Below are 27,961 nucleotides of genomic sequence, written 5' to 3' on the forward strand. Positions count from 1 at the left end.
TACAAAACTTTGAAAAAATAAAGCCAAATGATCATTACGGTCCCTTCCAACCCAAGCCATTCTAGAATTCTGTGATTTCCATTCTCTACTTTAGTTCTACCAGTTTCCAAGCAATTCTGTTGTAAAAGGTTGCAGCCAACATAGTAATTGGAGCAGAAAAACCCTGTAAATCTAATTATAGAACTGATTTCTGATGCGCATCGTAAAGCATCAGTGGAAAAATCCATGTTTTGTTGGACCCATCGGTAGCTCCACACCAACTCACCACCAAAACCACGAGTCTGCCTGTTGAGTCGAACCAATTCCAGAGCAACCTAGGTTAACCGGTCACATCCACTCCTGTTTCAGAGCCGACATCCCTGTACCTACAGCAAGCAGGCCTCCAACATCCCCTCTCAAGCTGCTCTTTCTTGGCTATTCTGCTCACATTTTATGTATGGATGAAGTGAAATTAGTTAAATCACATGCAGCTGCCCAGTTCAGAGCAGAAGCTGCAGATTTCCTTTCCCTGTGGAGAGAAGGAATAGCGTTCAAACAACCACCTGTGCCTTGCAATTGTCAAAACATTCCATGGGATCGGTGTAAACACGGTATTACAACTCGAACAGAAGTCACATGGGGGCAAAAAGGAGCAGCTGTAACAAGCAATAAAGAACAGTTACGTACTTAGTGTTACGGCCATGAAACGATGCTAAAGAAAACATAACCGTGATAACTTGTGAAATCAGGAGTTCAGAAAGGGGAAACGGGTTATGCGAGGCTATAGGTTTCTTTGTGACCCAGCCCAAAGAAGAGGATTTAGTAAAACGCATACTGGAGGAGATAAGGCAAACTTAATCAACTTCGCTTGTTTTCAGTAAGTCTTACTCCACACACATCCCCAGCCTTCAAACCAGACCAACCTGGGGAACAGAGGAATTATGTTCCTGAGTTTATTTTAAAGAGCACGCACTGGCAGCTCTAAGCAAAACTACCCAAACAAACAAAAAAGGGCAGCCAAAAGCAGAGCTGGATCCATGCTTTGGGGAGCCCCTTGGATGCATTCATCACATACTGGCAGGTAAGGTAACTGAATAAAACCAATGACCTGTGAGCAACACTGAGTGGCAGTAACCTCCAAGAAACAAACACCCGAATGCTCAAAGCAGACACAGAAACACCCCATTGCCAGCAAATACTCTGGGGAAAAAAAAGCTTTGCAGGCCCCCTCCCAGTAACAGGACGTTCATAAAAGTCTTGCAGAAAATCCGTAACAACTTTATGAGAAATAATTTTTGAAGTCCAAACCCTGCTGCAGCTACAGATGAGGTAGAGAAGATGGTTGATTAGCTCAGACTCATTTCAGACAACATGACGAGCATTTCACAATTGCAGGCTTCTGCTGCTTGCGGAAACCAGAAGGCTGCTTCTTTGCACAAGCAACTTTCCAGAAATCCCCTGATGTCCAGGGCGACTTTCCTGAACATCTGAAATGGTGAGGGTTTGATTCCTATTTGGCTATTTCTAGCCAAATCACTTTGGAAATGACTATGAAATTATAATACTTATGAAATTATAAATTATGAATTTTACATGCCAAAGGGCAAAGAAAAAGCATCTGCTTTTGCCTTACCGTCGCTCCCTATTGACTCTCCACGCCAAAGACGCAAGCCAGCCAAGTTACACAGCTATCCTTCCTACCACCAATGTCCAAAAGGTCTTGCTAAACCTGCCCTCATCTGTAAGGGCCCTTGCTATGCACCGCTTGTGCGAGGATGCTTGTAAAGCAGCAGCTGACCCGCCGTCTCCGTGGTGCTCGGAGCATTTCTTTAGCCTCGCAGCCTGTTACACCTGACAGCAAAAAACAGCCCGCACTGAAACACGAGTTAGTACACACACCTCTCCCAGGGAAGTTTTCTACTTGCAATGGAAGTAGAATGGAAAAAAAGAGTAATTGAGGAGCCAAGGAGGGGAATTGGAGGGCTGGTGTCCCTGCGCACACTGCACTGAGCATCATGTTGGACACGTCCCATCCTTTGCTCATACAGCCAGGTGGATTTTCACCCAGTGAAAACCTGATTGAGGGCTTGAGGATAGAGTTGTATTTGTCATTAACTGTTTGCTGGTAAATTTCCTACCACAAGGGAATTTGTTAATAATTCTTCAGTTCTCTTCTCCTTGTAACCTACTTTTTCAGTGACTCATTTTCACATGATGCACTACAACTAGAAAGCCCACCAGACAATCCCCCAAGCTGACTCAGGACTCAGAAACGTCAGCATACTTACCCAAGCCTTTTGCATGCAGCCTTCCGTCAACCATGTCCGACAAAAAAAGACTGCATTACAAACAGGCCTTATATATATATATATACACACACACACTGTACATGAGGCAGAGCTGGCCTTTAACAAAGGCTGGACATTGTGAAAATGAAGTTACAAGTATTATGTTTAATTCTACACTGAATTCTCTGCTCAGAATACAGACGTGATGGTCAGAGCTGGCCAGAGCTGCTCAGCTCATATGGAAATCTACTCACACGTTACTCAGTACTTTCAAACCTGGGTGGGAGAGTTGTCACGTAACTCAAGCTCTTGCTCCTCTGGGCAGAGAGGGTTGGACTTGACATGAAAATACGATGCAATTAAGAGGGGATTAAACTAATACAACAGCACATGGTTTTTGATGTGACTTCTGTTTCTACACCCTTCGATACAAGAACTCTAAACCTTAACCCATGGTTGAGTAAGAACACAAGCACCAAACTGCTACACAGTTATGACAACTATGAAATACGGTAACTTCAAAGAGTTTCCTTGAAACAGGTCTGCAAATTAGCTGATTTATACATAAAAACAAGTTCATTGTGCCCACAAGTAGTAAGTTTTCCTAACATTCTTTTATTAAAAAAAAAAAAAAGGAGCCAAACATTGCCCTGATGCTCTTCATTGTTATAAAGTAGACTCTGAAGTATCAAGTGAACTACATAAAAGCAAAGAACTCCAACTGATGCAGAGTTTAAAACTAGGTTTACAAGTTCCTATTTTATTGGCATGGATGTATTTCTAAACTTAAAAACCCTTCTGGCAAGTTATCTCAATTTCTTATGACAAAATTTCTCACAACACACAAATATTTACAACATATACATATTTTTTCAGTCTTTTACAACTGGTTCTTAAAAGACAAACATTTTATAGGTTACCACAGAACAAAAGCTGTGACTTAGTTGTTTTTAATTTCATAAAACTATCATAAGTTAAAGTGAATAGATTTTCTTTAAATTCCTTGTAGCATTTTACAAGTGCAACAGAAAAAATATGAAGAACCAATTCAGGATAGCTGCAGTTCATTGGATAAATGTTGCCCGTTGTAATCACATTATTTCACAGCAAATTCTTGAAAAAATAAGCACCAATCATTCTTGCAAAGAACAATTTTATCTAAAAGTATTGAAAAGTGTTAAATACAAGGTGTTTAATTTACATAACAAGCAATAAATACACCATATCCAAACTTTTATTCTGCATACTGCTACCCTTGTACATATAATGTACTAAAAAGTCAGCAAATTGTCAACACCTTTTAATTTTTTTTTCTTTTTTTTAAAGAAATCAATTTGACTTCCAACCAACGGTTTGCTACTATAACAAAGGCCACAAACAGTACGTCTGGGACAGCATACAGTGTTAAAACTGACAAACTCCAAGGGGAAAAAAACATCTAGCAAATAAATTGAAAAGCTGTAGTTCATTGCTGGTGATATTAACATATACTAGAAAACCTTAAATATGCTGCTACTATGATTTTTTTTTAATCGTTTAGTCAAATACAGTAAGAGCAAACTAATGCTCTTACAGATCAAAAATAATTGTGTAGCCACACTGTATTCTCATTGTCCTGCATGGAAAAGATTTGATGCAATTTCATAACTTTGCTTGAGCCTTTATTTTACAACAGAGCATTACCTCTTACTCTAACTTAGAATTGCACATAAGAAGGCTATTAAAAAGTACAATAAAAATCTGCACAAATCAGACTTAAGAAGAGTCAGTATGCTGTACACTTTCTACAATATTATGTTGATAGGTGAATAAACAATAAAGAAGTGCTGCCACTAAGTCTTTCAGAAAGTTCTTCAGTTGAGGAATAATCAAATGGAATTTTTATTGTATTTTTTTTTTTAATTTTTTAATTTTTATTTTTTAAAAATGACATCCAGGTCAGTTTAAGACCTATAAGCTTATGCATTGAGCCTTAAAGACTGATCTTCTCTCCTCCTGGAAGAAATATCAATATCTATTGAATCCTTGCCAACAATGAGCCTTAATCTCTTTGCTGGAGGAAGAGGAATAAAGTCATCAAATTCATCATCATAATCATCTTCCTCTTCATCATCTTCTTCTGATGAAGATTCATCTGCTGTTTCTTCCTCGTACTGAGCATAATCATCTACTTCCATTCTTGACTCCAAAAGGGAGAGAGTTTCACTACAACACACACCATTTTCATGAAGGTCCTCAGGGTATGTCCCTCGGTTTTCTTCCTCTCGTTTTAGCTGTATTTTTAATTTTGTTGAACTATTGCCTGATCCTGAGTTAAACCCATTATTCAGCTTTGCTACATATAAATTATTATCTTTTTCATGGTCTTTACTTAATTTGATGCTTATTTTTGAAGAATTAATTCCATCATTTTCTTGGTCATTTGCCTTACTACTGCTATCGTGGCGTCTACGAAGAGTCAGTTTAGGGATCCCAGAGCTATTTTCAAGGATTAGTTGTGCATCATACCTTGTGATTCGTCTTTTCTTTTTACTTTTCGCAGTTCTAAAGCTGTCCTTCGCTTTAAAATTGTCAGATGTTACAACAGAGCAGCCACCAGATCCAGGGACGCAGTCTTTATAGCCAACAGGTGTCTCTACCACATTATTCCTCTCTCCATGTTCTGAATGAGAACTGATCAAATCTGGTACTTCATCAGTCACAGGTGTATTGTGCGTACTATCAGTTTCATCTGTTTTTGCAGGTGGTTTCGCCAGTTTTCCTTGTCGAGACTTCTTTTTTGACACACCTGCATCATTTTTCTGGCACCTAACCTCCCCTTTATGCGATGCTCCATGAGCCAGGTCATTTTCATTCGTCACGTGAGACTGCTGCTCTAAAACGTCCGATCGCGTTCCAGTCAAGTTATTCTTATAGCTATCCAATGTATTTGGTTCAAGCTTTATGTCAGAGGTCTCCTTCAAATTCATCCTTGTTCTCATTGACCTCCTTGTTATGTATGTGCAGGGTGGTATATCACCATGCTCATGAGCACCTTTCACAGAATTCAGTTTATACTCCCTTGCTGCATGCCTTGTTAAGCATCCAGTAGAGACTGCAACTTTGACTGGTCCCTCTAATTCTTTATCTTTTTTAATGGGCAAGTTTTTATATAAAACTACTTTAGGCTCTTTGAGAACTAAATTTCCCATTTCGAGCTTTCTAGAAGCGTTCTTCTGCTCTGGCCTTTTGCACTGATTTCTCAGCTTAATCTTCGAAAGTAAAGGCTTTGCAGGCTTTTTCAGTCTCTTTGGTACCCTGGAATTATTTAGATGAGTTAGCTTAGATGAGGTAGAATTTGATGATGCTGGAATTCTTGATATAGACTGTCTGGTTAATGTTCTATTTTTGCCATTCTTTTTTACACCAATTGAAGATTTTCTGTTAGCTGCAAAAGAAAAAGGTGTTAATAATGCTGATTTAACCCAAGGTTCCCACTCCCCAAACACTGTAGTTATTTTTTTTAAAATCAGAACTTTAACTAAGGCTTTAGCAATCACTTCAATCAGAATCTGTCAAACGGCCTATAGAGTATGCAATAAGGAGACAAACTGACCAATGTGCAATAGACATGAAAAGATTGTCAAAAAAGTCAAAAGTACTTCTAAATTCCAGGTACACTTCCCTCAATACCTCTAATATATGAAGTTTGGTGGCTTTTTTTGTTTGTTCTTTGTTTTGTTTTCATTCAATTTCTTCCTCTACTGAATTTTCCACAAATTGACCCTGCATGATCCTCAGCATTTGCTGAGTATTATTCCAGCAAAAGCTGAGGATCAGCAAGCTCTTGTTTTAACCCCAGGATTTTTTTGTTTGGTATATTCTTGGTAGAATATAGGCATATTCTTGGATGTGGAAAGGAAATACGTGCTCAGTTTAAAGCATTTTTTAAGGAAGTGACTATTTTGCTTGATAATCTCTACTAGGAGTATTTATATAAAAACTCTTTTCCTACGGAATGTAGATACGTCAAGCCCTATGAGTTTTCTTTCCTAAACAATAGCACTGCATGTGATTATTTACTGTATTTCAAAGGATGTAACTTATGAACAGAGCTCTTTAGCTGACAAATTTAGAAATATGTCACTAGCTATTAGCTACTGGTATACATAAAAAAAGAAAATGAGAACATACAAACAAAACAAGGATGTACTACCTTTCATCACAGAAAGGCTTAAGGAAAACTGTTCATTTGCTATATAAATTACTTTTGGATTCCTGAATCAATTATAGTTCTAAAGACCAGTATTCGAGGTGCATCTCAACATTAAGACAGCAATTCCATCACATTGAAAGTTTTTTTTTTTTTTTTTTAACGAAACCTTTAGTCCTGCACTCCAAGTTCTCCCCATACTTACTTGCATTAGCTTTTTCCTGAGTGGTATCTGCATCAGTGTTAGAGCTGACAGAGTGGCTGTCTGAATTTTTGCTGCTGTCACCCAACTTTTTGAGTCTATTCAATCGTTTATCTGTTTCTCTCAGTCCATATTTACTATTGATCACAGGAGTAGGTGCTGGCAATCCCACTCTTGATTTAAAAGCACCAGTTCCACGTCTGTGAAGAAAAGGATGACAATATACAGTAACTACTAGTATAAACTTACATATTTGTTTCATATGTTAGTCTGAATCTTGTTATATTTGGATAAACAATATCAAGAACCACTGAATTTATTAGCATTTGTGGGCTTTTTTAATAAGATATCTACATAAGTATCTCATTTTAGCAAGATGTTCAGAAATACCTTCCATTTATTTATCGGAAGAAGAACCTGATTTGCAACTTTTCTCTTTGTCTATTTCAGTATGTTCTCATAATGAAGTTATACAGGTGAAAATGAAATACGGTAGTTCAAAACACTACTTGAAATCAACTGAGGTAACAGTTTAAATGGATTCTTTCTTACTCACAGCACCCTAATTAAAAAAATGCTAGCTCCAGTTACAATGCTTGTTACTGCATCAGTGAGAGTTATGAAGTGCACAAAATTGAGTAAGATTATCTCATATTTCCATCTACCTTTGGAACTGACATACTTTTAGTCTTTATTTACCAGAAAAACATCTGAGTAAACTTGAAACTTTTTTTTTTTAATTAATCACAGAAAAGGGTGGAGATTAAGAATTCCATCACTTGCATTTCAACCACTACTACCACGTTCACTTCGGTACTCTGTCATCCAGTAAGCTTGCACTTTGTAGAATTATCAAAGACAGCTTCAGTTTGGATTCCAGTGTGCTGCACTGGAAGAAAATCCACAAAGCGTAACCAGAAGTACGCCAGAAAGAGATTGGAGAGGATCTCAAGTGCCACAGGGTTAAATATTATTATGCATATACAATAATTGTTCTCAAATTAACTGGTATTTCTTTGATATGGAACATTCTTTCAGTATTGTTTTGAATTCCACAAATTACAGGCAGATAAAATTAGATTTTAAGCTGAACTCAGCACAAGCAGCAGTCACTTCAGATCAATGCCATAAGTAACCACAACTGCCTTCTGACGTCTTCGGTGCCCAGTTATCCCACTTAGACATCGTGAACAGCAAGCTCGCTCACCTAACAGCGTGAATGCACATATGCACATTTTCTTGGTGATGGTTTTTGAAGGCTTGAAAATATTTGTATAGTGCTAACCTTCCCTCAGCTCCCAGGCATATCCCCCAGGCTCTTACAAGCCTAGCATTTTAACATAACAAAATTAACAATCTTTGCAGAATAGTCAAAATTTCATCACTTAAAGAATATTTTTGCTGGTGTTGCATGAGCTGACTGACTTCACTACACATCTTTTTCATAACTGAGTAATCTATTAGGTTGGCTTATCTGTGGTATTAAGGACTCATTTTCCCTTGCTCAGCTACCCTAAACTCAAACTTCCCATATTTGACTTCTGTAACACAACTTTTTGACTGAAAAGTAGATTCTTGAAATGAGAACTACCAAAGTCTTGCTTTAAACTACAACAATTTCATGGACTTAAAATTCCAAGACAAGTTTGAGAAAATATTCTGACATACAATCTTGGTCTGTCCTGCAAGTATGTCCATATTACATCAAAAGCAACGATCAAAGAAACTTGAGCAAAAAGAAAATGAAGTCTCTCTCCCCAAGCACCAAGGAAAAATATTCATGGTACCCATTTATTCAATACTTAACAGCTCCCAGGACTGAAGTACATTTTTACTAATAACTCTTTAGATAAACCTTAAGACTGTAGCCTTCACTTGGAATGATCTACCAACATCACATGACCTTGGCAGCCCACAGCAGCAGGTCTTCCCTTGAATTGCAAGAATTGTTAGTGACCACAGTAGCTAGTAAAAATGAGGGTTGGTTATTAAACTATTTACAAGCGTATGCATTAAGCTGTTTCTCAATATGATTAATATTTTGTCCTCTGTTGGTTTCTTCTCTCTAAAATTAGCTCAAACTAACAGAATTGTTATGGGTTCTGCATAGTTTCTCTTGGAACCAGGCGAGGCTGGCACAAATCATGTCGAACCATCATGCTCACAGTAAGAAGTTGTTTTGCCATGACAGGAAACAACTATGAAATTCTTTCAACTCATTTTCTGAAGAAGCTAGGTTGTGATAACCTGGGTAAAAAAACAAATAGAAACAAGTTTGCTGTTATGGCGCAATGGACAGATACAGGCAAGTACTGTCCAAACTTGTAGACCTTTAATAAATACTTAAACTATGACGTTCTAGAAATAAGGTGAAAACTACTTCGCCTATTTCCATCAGAACAGAACTTCAGATTAACAGAGAAATTTGCTTTCTCTAATGGAAAAAATAAAGCTGCCATTAAGAGCCAGAAGCTAACGAGCTCATAGCAGCTACAACTGCTTTTCCTTCCAATTCTACCTTATTCAGAAAAATATTTTAAAAATCTACACTACTTTTTGTCATTTTGGCTATTTCTAAGACAGAAAACTGAGAGAAAAACAGAATGCAGGAATTATCAGGAAACAAGATAATTCAGTACAAATTAAAAAAAAATATATGATAAATAATTAGGAGGCAATAACAATGTATCAAGAATTTGAGTACTCATAACCAGGTGCCTTAAGTTTCACAAAATTTATCATGAATATGCCCAATTCCATAGGAAACTTTTTTATATCAACACATACCTTTCACAGGTGTAACATTCGCAGTATTCATTATTTTCTCCAAAAAAGCCATCTCCATAGTAACAAGAGATTTCTTCTCCAGGCTCAATATCTCTTAGAGCTTTCACACATGCTGTATCTCTTCCAGTTGACACAAACTTGGGAAGAAGATGACAGGAAGGGGAGGAAAAAAATAAATAAAAGAAAGGCTAATCATTAAGGTTGAACAGTATCTAAGTGAGAAAACAAGCAGTAAAACAACTGGGGGGGGGAAAGGTGCAGGGACAAAGAAAAAAAAAGTGTGGGGTGCTTAATTTATTTACTTTTAATGTCTCACTTACCTTACAGTTAGGTCTGCAATCTGAAAAAGGTCCAAAAGATAAAGTCAATTAACTGTTGATAAGACCTGAAACATGAATAGTTGTAGATATCTAAAGTAAGGATTCACTCTGACTTCAGTAACTCTAGAATCTAAATACTGGGAGTCATATTAGTATTGCATAAAGGTATGTATCAGGAGATATTCACTTTGATATCATTTGGTTCCTGAGCTCTTCTTATGCTACCTACAAGTTGTCAAATTCCCTCATTTTTAAGGCAACAGGATTTATCGTAAATCCTACTCACTTTTCCTTCAGCATACAAATGCAACAGAATAAGCAAAGGGTCTGTGTAAAAGTTTAAAGGAAGCACAAGAAATTCACCTAAGAAATACGTTACAGTTGACTACATTCACAAACTTTGCTACAGCAACACAGAGTAGACCCCAACGTGCTCCACTAACTCAGCTGCCAGTTCCAAAACCTTTGTGAAGGGAGAAGGCATCACTTTCCAGAGCCTCCTTTGACTTTCCCAGTTCATAGCTAGTTAGCTGTGGTTTGGTAAACTCCCAACAGAGTTTTGTCCTGCACTACTCCAGTGTAACAGATTCAGTTATTTTCTCTGAAGTCCCATGCCATTTATCTCACATACAACAACCTCTGAACAGAATTGCTTGTGTCATTTAACACAGTTCCTATATTCGTTACTCACCATGATTGATAAATGCAGCAGGACCAAGCCACAGTTGTGCACAGTTTTTCCGTGTGGAATACATTACACTGAAGTCATTTTCCCCATGTCTCAGCAGCATGTTTTCTTCCATTTCTGATAGTTCAGCAATACACCCAACAAGTAATTCTATTTTATCATTCCGTTTCCTTTATTGTAAGAAGCAGTAAAAGAATACATATAAAAAATTACCAAGTATAATAGCATGGCATTTCTTCACAAAACCAAAAGCTGTCAATAATTAGGGTGAATATACTTTTTCATCTATATGAAATAAATGTTGTATTTGGTACTATACAGTACCAAATACCTCACTTCTGACAGACATTACCATCATTGTTTCTATGGTCTCCTGAAGAAACAAGCAAGAGACTGAAAGAGTTGATTACTTCATCTACTACACTTGTTAAAACTAAAATGATTTCTTTTTCATTTTTACTTATTCCCTCAAGCCAAGCATTTTAAGTGCAAATTATCCTTTTGTAGAGACTGTTCAACACTCCTTACTAGCATTATGTCTGAACAATAGTTTTCAAACTACTGACTATTTTCCAACTATTTTGAACCATGACTTTTGTTTGTCTCTTTCAGATGGTCAGGCAAGATTTTGAGCACAAGAAGTTGATTCATTTTCAACACACCTAAATATACAAAGCTTCCACCCCAAAGAATCAGGCAAGGAAGAATTAAAAAAAAAAAAACAACCACACACACAAAACCCAAACCGCACACACACAAAAAACAACGATTATACCATGACTGTGGAACTTCCAGCTATGCTCATGATATAGAAACTGGCCTCAGCCTTCTTGAAGCTTGCTCTCCCACACATTGAGGCCCCAGCCCCACAGTAACAGCATGGTTATTTGGTATGCTGCCAGTGTAATGCCTAGCCACGTGATCCTACCCGGCACAGGATAGCATATCATCACCTTAGATGTGCTGTTACATGGTAGAGAGACACAGCAAAGCAAATAGAAATGTCTGGGGGAGGGAGGAGGTGAAGAAAGGGAAAATTATTTTAAAATCTGGATCACAGAATCACAAAACTCCAGGGGTTGGAAGGGACCTCAAAAGATCATCGGGTCCAACCCCCCTGCAAAGCAGGATCCTCAGAGCAGGCTGCCCAGGTAGGCATCCAGACGGGCCTTGAATATCTCCAGAGAAGGAGACTCCACAACCTCTCTAGGCAGCCTGTTTCAGTGAATTTGGCTCATCTTGTGGATTAATTTGACTATTTTGTAGTGCTGCTGCCAACATATCTATCTTGAAACTCAAACGGGAAAAAATGAGAAGGGAAAAATATGCTGGGGTTCCAGCTTTGTGCTTCCAAGAGAGATTTATCTTGCACAATCAAAATATGCAAATAACATCCCTCAGTTTCACAATGGTAGAAAACTCGGCCCCCCCCCCCCCCCCGTTATCTGTTTCATAACAACTCTGACATCATCCAAGTCTTGACATGGGTTTGTTTCTCATAGCAAACCAATGACTAATGATTTGAGGAAAATAATTATCCATCAGAAAACAAGGTAACAAACTTGTATACTGAGAACTCTATGGCTAAGTCCAGATATATGAGGGAATACCTCACAGGTGCATGTAGCATGTTAACTAGTCAAAGACAAATTCCCAAATTTGATTTATAAGTAGAAATAATAAATAACTAGCAGAAACAGAATGCTGTAAGCTGTATTACTTACCATTCTTTTGTTGCAACTATTTTGGCTCCGTTCTGCTCAGAAGAATACCGATTACAAGGCAGTATCTCAAACCCACTGTCAGTTGCAAACATCCGTAAATAAATAAATACCTGCGATGAAAGAAAAAAAATACTATTCTGTTAAAAGCTAAAAAAAAGCAGCGAGAAAAGCTTTATGTAAAATAGTGTAAGACACAAGAAATACATTGCAAAGGAATGTTTTGTGCTGAAATGCATACATTTCTGTTTTTAAATGTTAACTATATGCATTATGTTAACCTTATTTCTTCAAAGTGATTTGCAAGAATCCTCACACGGGTAATGTGACCATCCAAAAAACTTAAAGTAGTTAGAGATGCCTTGAATGGAATGAAATTGGCTCAGCTAATGAGAATGGATAAATTCTTCTTTAAGTCACTGAATACTTGTGTTCAAGAATTCTTCTCGGGTCTTTAAGAACCACTCAGACCTAACAATCTTATCAAGTCCAATTTTATTGACTTCTCCATGAGAAGTCTTGCTACTGAATTCAGGGATTGCTGGATCAGTTCATGTTTTCAAGTTGTTCCTCTTGGTGGCGTTAGTTAAAAGTGAGGTTTTATTACTCAAAAAACATTTTTAGAAGGCAGCATTTGCTGACTATTTTATTCCATACTACTACATTTGATCCATTTTAGACTAGGAAAAGGCCAATTCCTTTTGGATGTCTGTGCAAACAATATACTCTTTCTTGAAGGAGCTCTTTTTTTTTAAAAAAAACGTAAAACAATATTACAATTTCTTTGCAAATTTGTGTGTCAATGACCTTCATGCTATACACAAAATTCATTTTGGGGTGTTAGAAGTGGAGGAAGCGGAATGATGTTGCCACATAAAAGCCCTATATCCAAAACATCTGAGGTATATTGCGGAACCAGGGCTTCTCTCTTTTCCTTCATCTTTGACCCACAATTTCATTTACAGTAAGCTGTACATTAGAACAAAACCCAAAATCCATAATGAAAACAAGAAAACCCAAACCAGAGTAACAACAAAAAAGTCCTCAAAACTCTTTTCTCCCAGCAGTAGGACTTCTCTCTTCTGCTTAGGACTTAAGCCAATAGCCGAAGAAGGAACTTTTTTTTTCTACATGTCTATTAAATAAAAGGCAATGGAAAGTTAGCCTTCCCCCAGACCCCCTTCTCAAGTTCTCTGGGTTTTGAAAAACAAAGGAAGTTCATGATAAAAAGCAATCAAACAAGTAATATCTAACAGAGCAGCAGATTACTTCCCTTTACTGCTGCTACAATCCTAAGAAACTTGTACATTTTCTTAGCCTTTCAACCATCTCAAAAAGCACATTAATTACAAATACACCTACATGTTCCTTGAACAACCTTTCCTGCATTTTGTTCTTGTTAAGAAAATAGTGCCGGGCCCAGTCACCTGACGTCAAGGACTTGAAGGCTTTTTCTAAGTGCTCATCTTTCTTAAAGCGTTCAATCACCTCTTTTAGTTCTTCTTGCCTTCCTTTTATAGGTCGAAATCTGAAATAAAGAATAAAGCTATTCCAGTCCACTGTTATTCATTTGCAGTTCTTCCTCACAGTAACTCACAACACACAGATCTTTTGCTAGCCATATGAACGCATAAAGAAATTGACCATTATGCAATCAAATCACAGCCCCTCATTTCCTGAGGTAAGGAGAAAGGGAGAAAGGTAAGGTAAAGCCAAGCATACTGCTCAGAACCTTGAAGCCCCTCTATTCTGCTGAGAGGCACATTTTATTTATAAAACAAATCACTGATAAGATTGACCAACACAGAATAACATTTCAGTATTTTCAACACCTCTCATTTGGAAAAAAAAAAAACAGCTAAAGAACTAGTATAATAAAAGGGTCATTGGTTAGCAGATTTAGGACAGTCTGCTATCACTAGAAGCACACGTACAAGAAAATCCAGAAAATTAATTGGATGCTCTAAGTTTCCTAATAAAGGGATCCAGGCACAGTTCTGGCTTTTGTAGCTGGGCTGGGAGATAGATGTGTCATTTGAAATTTAAGCTCTTTATAACCTCACGTGTTACACTTATTTTTTTTTTTTTTAAAAATATTTAACAAACAATTAGATGATGCAACTGAAAAGCCTGAGTCAGAAGAACAAAAACTCAAAATAGAAAATAACCAACTATTTTCATGAGGGATTCCAAATCAGCTCTTGCCCTACCAAACAAACTTACTATTTGCATTCATAGAAAATACACCCATTAGTGACTTCACAAAAAGTTTTGATAGTAAGTAACACACAGCACAGGTAACAAACTGTAAAAGTGATCTTCCACATATCCATACAGTTTTAAGATTTATTTTGCCCCAAAATACTGGCTACAGAAAATTTACATAGCTAAAAAACACTGGTAGACAAAAATCTGAAAATAAACCCCTGTATATTAGCAGAGAATTCTGGCTTCTTTCCAAAACTTGAGGTTTAAGACAAACTGTCCTTCAAATTTTGAACAAAAACAGTTACGGAAAAAACAATGCCCTATGTCAATGCAAGGAGCAGCCCCACTTCTGAGCTACAAAAACCATCAAGAGAAAATAGAATTTTGAGATTATGTCAAATCTCTACAAATTATCTTTAAGCATATATCCATGTGTAGCTTTGGGGCAGAGGGAGGGAGTGGAGTTGTGTGCTTTTAATCAGATGGCACGCCCCAGGGGAGACATCAGAAAGACAGAAGATTCCTAGGGCCACAAAAAGCAATCTTCTGTAGCTCCTTCTACAGCTTACACAGCATATGACAGAATAGTTAAACAAGTTAATCTTATGGATTTAATCAAAGCTGTTAAGACCTATTATTTGCTTCTTTAAGTGTATATTACCAGCTTCCTTATCTTTAGTGGGGATTTACCATACTGATTTTACTTCCTCTTACTTACCAAATGAAGCCTGGATTTGATGACAAAAGCAAAAAAATGGGAAACACATTCTTTAGTTGTTTAAGTTTGTGGAAGGAACTTCATCAGCTCCCTGACTGATAACCCTAAGTGCTGCACATCCCAATTTCAGTTTAATTAGAAATAGCTAATAATGGAGGGGATTCATTAGGAGGAAAAATGCTGTATTTATGCTCCTGATACAATAAAGAAAGGCCTCCTAACAGTATTACCACTTCCAGGGGCGGTGCAGGTTAATCAGCTTTCCATGCTTTTACACAGAACTATTTTCTCTGCAGTCGCCATCTGAAAAAGCTTCCTTGTAATATAACAACTCTGCAATTCTTTACATCTTCCTGAATACTGCAAAAATTATCAGCATAACCCTGCGAGCTTTCAGAGCAGAAGATACAGTAAGTAGTTCTGAGGAGACTTCAGATAAGTATTCTTCTGGCTGGGATCAGAACTAACAGAATTACAGTATTTCTGTCAAGAAACAGATGATGCGCTTCTAAAACATACCCACTTAAAAATGAAATAAATATTACACCAAAGTTTCAAATTAAGCTCTTTAACAAAATAAATAAATAAATAGATACTTGTTCCCTCTCCCTCAAAACAAACTGCCTAACAAGCTGATGAGACCTTATTGTGGAAGGAAATTCCCTTCATATGACATGCTTGGCATTCTGATCTGTAATACAAAGTCCTCTTTCACTCCCAGTCAGATACCAGCTGGAGACAATCTCCCAGTTAGCCTAAAAATACAAAGGAGCTCTTCCAGGTTTGATAGTCCTCACTCACAAAGCATACCCAGGTATCCCAGGAACTCAAAATGAGATCGCCTGAACTGAAGTTGACTAGTTTCAGAAGATGACACTTGTTTTCAACTAGAATCATCATTCACAACACAGACCCTCTGTACTGCAGCACAAGTACAGAGCACACCGCCATACACAAACCTGACAGGTCAGCAGTTTGTTTCCACCTGTAGCTACAAACGTTACAGGAAGAAAAGGAATAGGATTTGCTGCTAAAAACTGGTCTTCAGCCATTCTTTCTGGGCTAAATGCATGACTGCCCTCTCCTTTTCATTTTTTGTGTTGAAATTGATCTCTTTTTCCCTAGAAGAGTGATCTGCAGGAACAACAATAGATGGAAAAAACATCACATTCAATATTGCATTAGCATTTGAAAGATGTTTTGTGCTGCTAGACACAATAATACATTAAGCAGCATTTTAGTTCATGCTGGCTAAAGAAAGCAGCATCTTAACTCCCAGGAAGAAAAAATAAAGCCGGGCAGATGCAAAGCTTAAACAGTGTCTCTCAACATACCTACACAGAAAAAGAATCCACACCCTATGTGTTTTCTAGCAATTAGAAGTACATCTTATAGTCCCAAAGTGGCTCTCCTATTTCCCTTCTTCCACAACATATTGTTCTCAGAGGCTGACTAGACACCTAGACTGGACTAGCTACCTTAGGTAGCTCAGAACCAGGCACCGATCCTGCTTACCTCTACCAATCGTGTTCAGCGCGTTTCTGCATTTTTTTTTTTCCGGCATTCCACACCACTAGGAGAATTCCTTTACTAGTTTGGCCTAACTCATGTAATATCATTCCTGGCAAGCAGAAACAGTATAACCCCAAGCCTTGAGAAGACCAAAAAGAAGAGTGGAAAATGGTGAAGGGATAGCAAACAAATTGAACCACTAAAAGGTCAGATAACGTTAGGGTGTATGTCAGGCATTTGAAATCTGAAACAGGAACTGGGTCTTTCAGAGTACATAACTCATTAGCCAAGGGTTCAAAAATCTCAGATCTCTCCAAAAGATCTCCTGCAGCATCTCTATCAAAATGTTTTACTAAGATTACTTACATGGCAAAGAGACGAAGAAAAAGACAAAAAGGTGTCCAACCAAGCAACCGAAGTGCCCAAAGTACATGGAAAGAGACCGGAAACCAGCAACACGATGGAGAGCATCTCACTTCAAGGGTTCCCAAAACTCAGTGAAACACAATGATACTTCTTCGTACCTCGAGGTAGTGAGTTTTTCACAGCTCACCAGCACATGTAACTGCACTGAAAGCATGACGTTTAAGCTAATCCAGAACACTGTGAGGCTGATTCCACATGAAAGCCTCGGTACTTTCAGGTGCCTATCGCCATATAGACTGGAACAGGTACCTGTCGATCTGAGACACTACGGAAGCCAACGTGCCAAGACAGCCTAAAAGCTTTATCTTCCTTCAGAACCCGAGGGCCTGCTGTATTTAATAGAGACATTTCACTTCTCCAAGGAGCATTATGAAATAGCAGTTTATTCATTAGTCTTTCCCAGCACTACCCACAAGGAAGCCAACTAGTTACGAGAAGCTATCTTAAGCTTATGTTATAATTTTGGTTTTACGGGGCTTCCTCATTCACACATGACATTAACAATCTATTTACCTGACGCATCTACATGACTGTTTTCCAACATCATGAAGAGGTTCAGAAGAGACACTGCAGCTAAATGTATAAAAAACATGCCTAAGAAGGCTTTTATGTGTCAGTAAAATGGGAGAGTACTTCAAAGAGAAATAGAAAGATAGAAAGAGCGCACACACAAAAAAAACAAACAACCCCGAACCCTCCCCCAGCAAAACACCCGTTTCTGAACAGAGAGCCAACTGAAGTCTGAATTATGCTGATCCAAACTTCTGGTTTGCTCCCATGAACAGTACCTTTATAAGATTCCATCGTGGAAACTGGACAAGATGCTCTGCTATTTGGACCTGATCACGGGCACTGATTCCTTGAGCTATCCTACAAACAGCAACAGGGACCAAGTATCACAGAAAATGGATGGAGTCTGCTGCAGAAGTCTGGCTGTTAGAAGTAAGCTAGGAATGACAAACTCAGCTATCACAGTATCCTGACAAGCTGCGGAATAGAAAACTTTTTAAAATTTTCATTTATTTTCCCCTAGCCAACAAGATATATATATATATTTTAAAAAAAAAACAAAACAACCTGAGGCTACTGCAATTTCCAAACCAGCCAGAGGATGATCTTATCCTAGTTAAGGGCCAAACTGAGGTTGTCTCAACAAGCAAGATGTAGGAAAATGGCTTGGTGAAGCAAAGCTGCTTCTCCCTCTCAAGTTTTTCTTACCTCGGGAATACTTAAAGAATCTTGAAACTCCAAGGTATAAAGCCAAAGGTCAGTGAGATGCTTGCCTATAAAGGAAGTTAAAGGAGAGGTTCTGGTAAGTTCAGAAGCACAGTACCTTGCTCAGTCACTGAGAGCAGTGAGTTTGAACAAAAAGGATAACAGACCCTGAGAGAGTTCCGGAACGGAACCCCGTGTAATGCCTGCATCTGACAGCACCAGTGCATGACAAAGAATTTTACTGCTAGGCCTAATTCTTAAATTCTGTCTGGGAACACCAGGAAGACTGAATTTATCAAAACACAGCATCTCACTGGCCTCTCAACAACAAGCCCTTGATAGATATTTCACTTTAGTGGCTGTAGAAAGACAGCAAATTACTGCTTATCTAATTTCAGAGATTCAGCACAAAAGCTAGCACTGCAAGGCTGTTAAACATTTCAAGACAGTATAACAAGAGCTGAAAAGCATCTATTTATAATCAAAGTGGAAACAGTTTATTTAGCTAACTTTCCCCCCCAATCGTTCCATGTTTAATCTCCAGTGCTGTTATCAGAAAAAAAATCCCATATTCTTTAAAGGCCAAAGTTCAAGATCACATTTTTTAATGATAAGTAATCTGCTTTACTTAAAATTTCTTGAACTGAAAATGTACACATACCAATGTGGTCAAAGCCCAAATGCAGCCTAGACAGAAGTAACAAAAATTCTAGCAGCCACAAAAATCCATTCTTCTTAATATAGTTGGCAAGTTAAATGCGTATTTCAATAAATGCTGGAGACAGAACGCAGCAGGGAGAGCCCGCATCCCTTCATTCTTACTCTGCCACTCCACATGGCAAATTTAACAGTCTTAACATGACTACTGTGTGTAAGCCTCTCCATCCTCTGGAAATAGAAGACTTTAATGCAGTGCAGCTAAAGGTGCAACTAGAAAAAAACGTGCAAGAATAGGTTTGTTTTGTTTTTTAGTTCCAAAACATTCAGCAGCAGCAGCATAGCAGCTAATTCCAACGCGTCACTGTCTTTGGAAAAGACAAGAGAAGAGGAAGAGAACCAGGAGCAAGTTAGACAACTTTACTGAATGCAGTAAACTACAAAATAAAAATAGGGGAATTTACACTGAAGAAGTCAAATTTACACTGAAGAAGGCAACATCGTTTTTGACGGTAAGTACACAGACAACGGTGTCTGAAGAACGTACAAACTTCAGAATGAAAAAGTGTATCACTGCATAAACAAGCTGCGTGCCTCTAACACATCATCTCCACAGTGCCACAATGCTGAAAACGAACTACACATGGCCACGCCACCTCCCTCAGCATGTGCCAAATATCTTTTTCTACCTCTAAACTCCATGCAGTCTAGATGACTCTTGACTCCTTTAATTATTAGTTTGCAGTAAGTTGAAGAGCAAAGAGATTCAGCTCAGACCCGTGGATGCAAACAATGTGGATCTGCTCTGCCCTTTTTGCCTTTATTGCCACGGGAACTCCAAGAGGCAGAGCGGTGCACCCTGTCAAGCTCAGGAATGACCAACTGCTTACACTGCGCCCTTGAGAGAAAGCAGTTTCCAATACACCATCACCATACCTTTTCACCTTTGCTCTGGAAAACGATTGTTCTTAAAGCTTGCGCCTTCATCAGGCAAAACCACCAGTTTGTAACTTCACAGAGCAGCAGCATGGAGCTCGGAAACACCCCTAAATTCTCCTGAAACAGACTGTGATGGGTTTGACTTCCTAAATTGCCAGGAAACTTAAAAGACATTGGAACTGCTTTCAGTGATCTCCAGCATGATGCTGAACTTTTAGGGAACCAGGAAAAAACACGGACAGTTAACAGCAGCAGTATGATCAAGAGACTTGCTTCAGATTGAAATATTGACACTAGACGATATAATAAATTGTGGATTAGCAGTCAAGGCACGCAACTTCAGGACCCAGCCTCAGCCTGGGGAAAAGCAACTGAGTATACGAATTGGTAAGATAAGCAACAAGTCACTTTTTACAAATGTCAGTTTTAATCCCTAGTGTTTGACAATCTTCAAACCAGAAAATAATAGTTTGCAAAACAACGAAAGGGTTTTGTTTTTACAAACAGAACACTCACACAAACCATATTAATGATACACACAGGACAGCCTTTGTCTGCTTTAACACGAGTTGTACAAGAAGCGACAAAACCTCTTGGAATAAGATAATACTTACTCTATTTTTTTTTTTATTAACTACTAACCTGCTCTTTTGCTGAGATATGAGCTACCAATGTTAGGAAGATGACCAGACAGCCTGTAAAAAGGGCCAGAAGCTATAGAACGAATCTGCTTTTCTCTTGGAAATCCAAGATGATGAAAAAAGACAAATAAAACTAACTTTTGGGTAAAGCCTCTAAAGACATTTCCAGATACCTTTTATGCGGTTTGTCAAATCCTTGGCGACAATAAAAGATTTCAGCAAAACACTGGACAAATTCATGTGGGGATCTGACCTATAGCTTTTGAGAACTAGCTTTCAGCTCTTCCAGACATTACTGACTTGACAAGTTACAAAGCTAACGGCCTACTTCCCAAGATGGAATTGGGAACCTTCATTTTATTGCCTCGAGGGAAAAAAAACAAAAACGCAGTCAGGTTCTCATCACCACTCTACTACTGCGTCAGTATAAAGAAGATGGTAAACCAGGAGAAAAGAAAGAGTTTCCAGTAATCATCTAGATATTTTACTAGAATTGTATACGTTTCTTCTCTGACCAATACACTTCTGGCAAAACCAGAAAACTTTACAAACTCAATATTCAGGTACTGATATTTTGCAGTTGGTCTAGACTTTTCATAGTCTCTTCCGCCAACCTCCCCTCAGAGTTATATGGCAACAAGCAATCTCCGGAGTTGCAGAAAGACTACAACTTATTAGACATAACCAAGATAATCCAAGATATGTAGCTATAATAAGCAAAAGTCATCACTGCACCAAAAGGCAAACAAGAACTATGCTGACACCTTTATTTTAATTCACTGCAATGACAGAAACCCTCTCAACAGGACATTAAGAAAGAGTCGAGAAGATGAGTTTCTGATAGAAGTTCTAAGCCCCACCCACAGCACTCCAAGACTATAAACTACTGGTCTTGAAGACTGCCTGTAACTGTTCTCCAACCCTGAGAAGTGAAGAAATAAATGGTGATAGCCTTTGTGTAGTCTTTTCTTTCAAATTAGTAATTCCAAAGGTGTTTTGTGTGTTGAAAACATCTGCAGAAACAATAATATATTTAAGAAAGCAGCTTCTCTAACTATTGAACAATACAGAACTCCCTTTTTTAGCAAAAAGCAAGGGAATGAGCTACTTCTGTAAAGTTTTAGACTACCACTCATGCAACAAAGACAAACAAAAATGGGGTTTTGAGCGTATATAGTTAGCTCAATTAACTGCTGGAAACACAAAGATAGGACAAAAACTGAGTATCTACCAAGTGTGCACATCTATTGTGACCAACAGCGTGGAAAGAGCAGGAAGACTGCCAGGATTCCTCTTAAAGATGCATGTTGCACACTCCATGGAAAAAGAAAAATCTCTCTGGAGCAAGTCTTTACAGTTACTAGGACCACATTGGTGCAATTTCAGGTACAACTTGCAAGGTCAGTTTATACCAGTGCCCATTTATGTTACGTGAGAACACCAATTAATCTAGCATTCATTTGTCAAATGATCACCTTGTTACATACACACGAAATCTACTTAACTGATACTCTGGCTAGGCACAGGTTCTTCTTTAAAAACATCCACAGCAACAGTTTTGAGGGTTGAGAAGCCTGCTTCTCATGATGTGCTGCCTGGAAACCCCAGCTCAGCCCAAGGTTCCCCCATTTATTTGTACAGTTAGAAGCATATAGTTCCCGTCCTTAGAAACTCATCTATATACAGCTTCTTCATTAAGCCACCAATGAAGATCTTTTATGGAAACAAAAGCTTAACAGGTATCTATAAAGCACACTTCTAATTGGTGCTATGTCTGCAGAACAGGAAGAAGCATGCAACAGTTAAACTACAGGTCCACAGTGAATTTAGGCATGAGTGTTCATACAGGTGCGTAACAATGCAAAAGCATGTGCAATTCCGGTAAACAGGCCCCAAGTGTGCACGTTAATTTATCTTACATATACAGACATATCTGAGCAGCATTTCTCCAGCATGGATCTGCAACAACTTGAGAACAAGTGGCACCAACACTGGAGTGCTCAGGAAGTAAACCTTCAGATGTTGGACAAGTGAAAAAAAATAAACAAAAAAACCTAGCCCATGAAATAAAGAGAAAATAGTCCCCAAACAGTAACTCTCATCTTTGAAATATTATTTCAAATGACTACAGGTTAAAACTTAGGATTAGTTAGCTGTTTAAGCTAGAAAGCAGTGTCTATTAACATTCTGTTCCACAGGAGAAGCTGTTGTTAAGGCTGATAGGAAGACCTACACCAGCGATATAAACCCACACCGCTACAGAGCTGTAAGTTCCAGTCTCAAAGGCAGCACCATTTCAAAGGCTGAAGCCACCTGCAAATTATCATTTTTCAGACTTTTGTAAACATGCAGGAAATTCCACAGTTATCATCTTAACTGTGGAATCTGTATCATCTTAACTGATGTAATCAGAGGACCATTTCTCTTCTAGGAAAATAAAGACAAGTTACCTAGTATTCATTTTGTGTGTCTGAAAACCTAAATAGGGATCAAGAACCAAGCTAGTTGCTAGGTCATCGTTTTCACACAGTTCCTTGGCAGACATTCCAGAGGAAGGCACATAACGACTTTGACCCTCAAATCCTGAAGCACCGCTACCTGCAAACAAGAAAGCATAAGGCAGATATCATTTATGGAACGTTCTAAAACTCAGCTACATGGGGGTGGGTGGGTGAGGAGCAACTGCAGGTTAAAAAACAAAATAAAACAGAAACAACAACAAAAAACACCCTAAAGATAATAAAATTTCTGAAGAGCAGGAGCACAGTTAAATTTCTCACTCTTGCTTTTGCTGGTTAATATAGACAACAGTGAAGAGAGTATTTTAGAATACATTTTATGGGTGTCTTATTTCGCTTTCCTGCTCTCTCCGCCTCCCCAAATGCGTGCATCTCTCTAGAGTATGCAATCCAATCATACCCAACTCTATTCAGGTCTATAGATGTGACAAAGCCATGAAAATTTAAACTGGATTGTCCTAAAACCTGAATCAAGAGTTCAACAAGTCAACAGCAAAAAATAAAAATCCATGGTCCTTAAGACAGTTTCATAACTATTATTGATGCATGTAACCTCACTGAAAACAGGGGTTTACTTCTACATGCAAATTCACTAAGAGTTGGGCTCATAACTCAAATGGGATCTTATCTACCTCCAGTCTCACTAGGTCTCAGCTAGTGCCCATCACGTACTGGTTATGTGCAAAATACAATTACTCTCACTTAACTTTTAAACTGATCTGAAGAGATCCATATTCCTGGAATTAGTTACTACATCCAACACATACAAACCTAATGAATACTTCTGATGAGGGCTGCAGGTTGAATGCACACCTCCTCTGCAAATTAAGATCTAACAGAAGCCTGACTTGAAAGATGAGCCACAAAGAACAATAAACTGCACAAATATGTACATACATCTGTTTGATCTTCTCTCAACTCCATTTTTGCCAGCCTTCGGATTCTCCTTTCCTGCATGCTGCAATTTGGTCTGATTCTGCGCATGGTCATTAGACGACTTGCTTCCACTTCTCCTGCCATTCACCACCATGTTCTTGGATTCTCCCAGCCACTTCATGCCCCCAGACAGCCTGACCCAGTTGCATTTAGTCTCTTTTCAAAAGGCTTGGAGAAGTGGATGAATAACTTCAGTTCCAATTCCTACTGGAAGAAAAAGATAAACATAATTAGAACTTACCAGGTGACCTGTTTCCAAGACACAACTTTTAACACCAACAAAAAAAGACGGTGAGCTGTATTTGCATTAGGAAGAATGAAAATTAATTGATTAGCACCAGTATGGGAACTGTCACAAATACAGACACCCCCAGGTGAACTTCTGTCCTACAACTTACTACCACATTTGGAAGCAGAGACAGAACCCTAAAGCTGGTAAATTAAAGGCAACATCTATACAGAGAGCGACACACACCCCCTACATACTTATACAGAGACCCACGCAAATACACAGCTATGTGACTCCAAAGACGTCACATACAAAGTGTCCGACTCCAAAATGTCACTTTTACATACACTCCCAATTAGGATTAGATTTCCTAATCAATATAACGTAACCTGCTTTGAGCTCTACAGCTACGAATGACATTATACAAACAACCCCTAACAAGTAATGAAGATGATAGTGAGGTACTAAAAAACACAGAAAGCTGACAGCATTTTTGGAACAGAGGTGGGGGAAAGATGTTACAACCTCATTTAAGAATTAGAGTTCAAAAAACCCTCAGTGATGATCTAGAGGACTCGGGCGGCTATTTTAGTTACTGGTCCAGGTAACAAAACCATCCACCCACCAACCAACACACCACAACACATCTGGCTCAATGGGCCAGCGGTACGTGGGGTCACAAGGGGAGCAGTAATGTACAGCTTAGCAGCAGCCAGCACAGCATGTGCTAGTTTTCGCCTGCAGTCTGAATACCTTTTGCATAAATAATTAGCATACAAGAAAGCTACTAATGCTTTTGTACACAGCTGTGTCTGTAACTGTCCATAACTTGCAGGGAAAAAAAGAGTCTAACGGTGATCTGCACAATTTTACAATTGCATTTATGCATTTGATCCTTTTACTTGGTGTAAAGTCATTCCCCTCTTCGCAGTTTTGGTATAAAGAAATAAATTGTGCCTTTTTTATTATTAACAAAACTCCAACAGCATTAGTGCTCAAGCTGTCTGTGCTCAGCACACGTTATCAGGGAACATCCCCACTTAAACCCAGCAGAAGAAATTCATCAGGAACTACCAGATGTTTTGAAATAGTGTCTCCTGTAGGAGCTCTGCTTTTAATCAGCCAAGGCTGGCAAGATAATGGACTTCTGTAGGGCACCTATGTGTTCAGGCTCCTTAAAGCCACAGCAGTATTTATGGCCAGATCTAAGTAACTAGAAGTTACTTACAAAGATTCAGAAACCTGAGCCACGAGACGCTGGAGACCAGCGACTTAACAGCTGCGTTGCCTCAAATGCCTTACTAGCGCTACCACCCAGAGGTTTGCATGTTTTAGGAGCTGTCACAACTTGTCACCAAAGAACAGGAAGATTATTGACCACGTGCAACAGGAGTAGACCCAGGACAAAGCAGCTGAGCTACTGCCTCAGTGTAGAGACAAAAATGAGAGGATTTCAATGGACAAGGAATTCTCTTGCTGCCAGTGACAGAAGGGACTGGTTTCTGAAGATAAATATATATACACACAGATACGTTAACAAGGAAAATAAAAGAAAAACTTCTTGCCACCCAAACTTCTTCCGGAACACAACTGCTCTGGGAAGATCTACCTGATAAAATAGCCCTTACCTTTCACTCTCTCCACTCCTCAATCCACTTATTGAACAGGTCTGCATATGCCAATTGAATCCTGATGCTCCATGTTAGTAGCCACGGTAATAAAGAGCATTAAAACCAAACTGCTGAAGACTTCTACCAAATTCAACCTCGGTCTTTGTGACCAGGAGCGAGCCCTGGTGTGGTGGAGTGCTGCAGCTAAGGAGCTGCAGGCAAACCGAGGGCAGCACGAAGCCACCAGCAGATGGATACTGGCACAAGGCAGTAGCTGACTGGCAGCTAACAAGTACGAGAGCTACACTTGAGCTGGGAAAAAAAAGTGGCTGCTCTGGAAGGGCGGCTGCTACCTGCAGTGAGCCACTTCTGTCTAAACACGAGATGGCAAAAGCAAGTAGGACAGCAGAGCTAAGAAGGACCACAGCCACTGAAGAACGCTCACACCATGCTAAGCATTAGGAAAAATAAATATTTGCTTCTGCTGCAGAACATATTTACAGAGATGACACCCAAAGTCTCCCCCGCAGCAAAACCAGCAAGTACCTTAGTGAAGCCCAGCAAAAATCCTCACAAAAACCCATTCTTCATTTGAGCCTAGCAGCCTGGCGAGCAAGGAAACTTCTGTCTCCGCTGACTGCTGCCTCTTATTTTCTCACACTGGCCAAACGAAGAACTTCAGGAACACCGGTGTGCTTCTGCTGCCCCTGCTCCCCTTCCACCGATGCACAAACGCTTCTTTCAAGAGATGGCACCAGAGAGGGCTCCTTCACAGCGAGCACCACAGCTCCTTATGCCCAGAGATAACCTAGGGAGAGATCAAGAGATGCCCCACTAATCACTGCTGGGTGACCCTCTACCACATCCTCAGATGCGACTTGCTTGCCCCAGACTCACACTGACTGACAGTCCCTTTAGGGATGAAGGGAGAAGAGGAAGAGAGGAAACCCACCTCCCTACTGAAGCAAGCAGCTCTGCCTGGAACCCCCCTGCACCTCCACACTCCTACAGAGTCCTGGGGAAAGGCTCTGCCGCCAAACGCCTCACCCCACGCACAGATCACTTACCACACGGATTTATCCACGCTTTTATGGTCACCAGCACAATCCCAGCTTCCAAGCGATGGAAACGTCCCTGCTATTTTAACCCTCCACCACTCACACTGCTACTCTCTGAAACTCTACTGCTTTTTGTACTCCTACTGCTGTAGCTTTACTATTTCCTCAAGCTTCAAAACGCAGCTCAGCTGTGCCTCTCATGGAGCACTTCAGTGCTTCCCTAAAACTGGGCTCCCGATACAAAAACTCACTTTTGTTTACCTGGTGTTCAATCTCTTGAACCTACTGACACATTTTCCAAGCATGATTTTGTGTCAGCACCATCGGGAAGCACCTGAAGCACACTCACACTGCCACCGCCTAGCAGACCCTCCCAAAGCAGCCACAGCCACAAGTGTTTCTGAGGCTGATTAAAAAGAACCCTTCTGATTTTTACTGCATATGAAAAGGCTTTGTACAGTAGAACATGTAGCAAGTCTCCATGTACTTAAGTAGTTGTTCTGTGACTGTTAAAATAGACTTGAACAGCTGGCCGATCCTCCCAAGCTCTGGGCTCCAGTCTGTGCAACCTATCAAGTCAATAACGTCTTGTTGGGAGGGAAAAGAGAAAAAACACAGCTGCACAAAATCAACCAATCAATAAACCCTAAACCATACAAACATATAGATCAATAACCCTAAGAAATTCAACTATTATTTACTTTAGTCTTCCAGAACACAGCTTTTGCATATAAATATTTATTATTTAAAGGACAGGGACAGCTTCGAGCAGAAACAGGGAGTCTGGTCCACCAGGTTCCCAAACGGGCAGGGTCATCCTCCCCTCCAGTGCACAGGCAGGCAGAGTAAGCCCTGATATCAAACCCAGTCATTTTTAAAATCTCATCACAGCTGCAAAGAGTCTTCCTCAAGAAGACAGCAGCTAAAGTACGTGCAGGCTGCAAACGAGAAGACCCACTGACATCTCCTGCTTCTCCGGACAAATCAGCGATAGCAAGAGAGGAGGGATGTTCCCTTGCTGGGAGCTCTAAAAGAGGAGCAGACCTCTGAGCTCTGGAAGCAAAGCCAGAGCACGCAGTCAGTTTCTCTGTGGGATCCCTGGGCTGTAGATGGTTT

The 27,961-nt window shown here is 39.3% G+C and overlaps 1 protein-coding gene across 3 annotated transcripts in view; it reads right to left on the minus strand.

The window, feature by feature from the left end:
* Positions 1-3,007: 3,007 nt before the first annotated feature.
* Positions 3,008-27,961, minus strand: part of KMT5B (lysine methyltransferase 5B) — a 28,043-nt gene continuing 3,089 nt past the window's right edge. The window contains exons 2-10 of one of the 3 annotated variants that reach the window (XM_035327636.1): positions 23,910-24,152; positions 22,944-23,091; positions 13,540-13,705; positions 12,181-12,290; positions 10,460-10,626; positions 9,769-9,788; positions 9,449-9,585; positions 6,665-6,861; positions 3,008-5,694 (exon numbers count right to left, since the gene is read on the minus strand). In XM_035327636.1, coding sequence (XP_035183527.1) covers positions 4,226-5,694; positions 6,665-6,861; positions 9,449-9,585; positions 9,769-9,788; positions 10,460-10,626; positions 12,181-12,290; positions 13,540-13,705; positions 22,944-23,091; positions 23,910-24,069 — 2,574 coding nt within the window. In that variant the 5' untranslated portion in view covers positions 24,070-24,152 and the 3' untranslated portion in view covers positions 3,008-4,225. Of the gene's footprint in view, positions 5,695-6,664; positions 6,862-9,448; positions 9,586-9,768; positions 9,789-10,459; positions 10,627-12,180; positions 12,291-13,539; positions 13,706-18,259; positions 18,299-22,943; positions 23,092-23,909; positions 24,156-27,961 lie in introns of those variants that run through there. The other 2 variants (XM_035327637.1, XM_035327639.1) reach the window with 2 other exon arrangements.

The sequence above is a fragment of the Oxyura jamaicensis genome, chromosome 5 (assembly GCF_011077185.1).
Source record: "Oxyura jamaicensis isolate SHBP4307 breed ruddy duck chromosome 5, BPBGC_Ojam_1.0, whole genome shotgun sequence".
Classification (NCBI taxonomy): Eukaryota; Metazoa; Chordata; class Aves; order Anseriformes; family Anatidae; genus Oxyura; species Oxyura jamaicensis.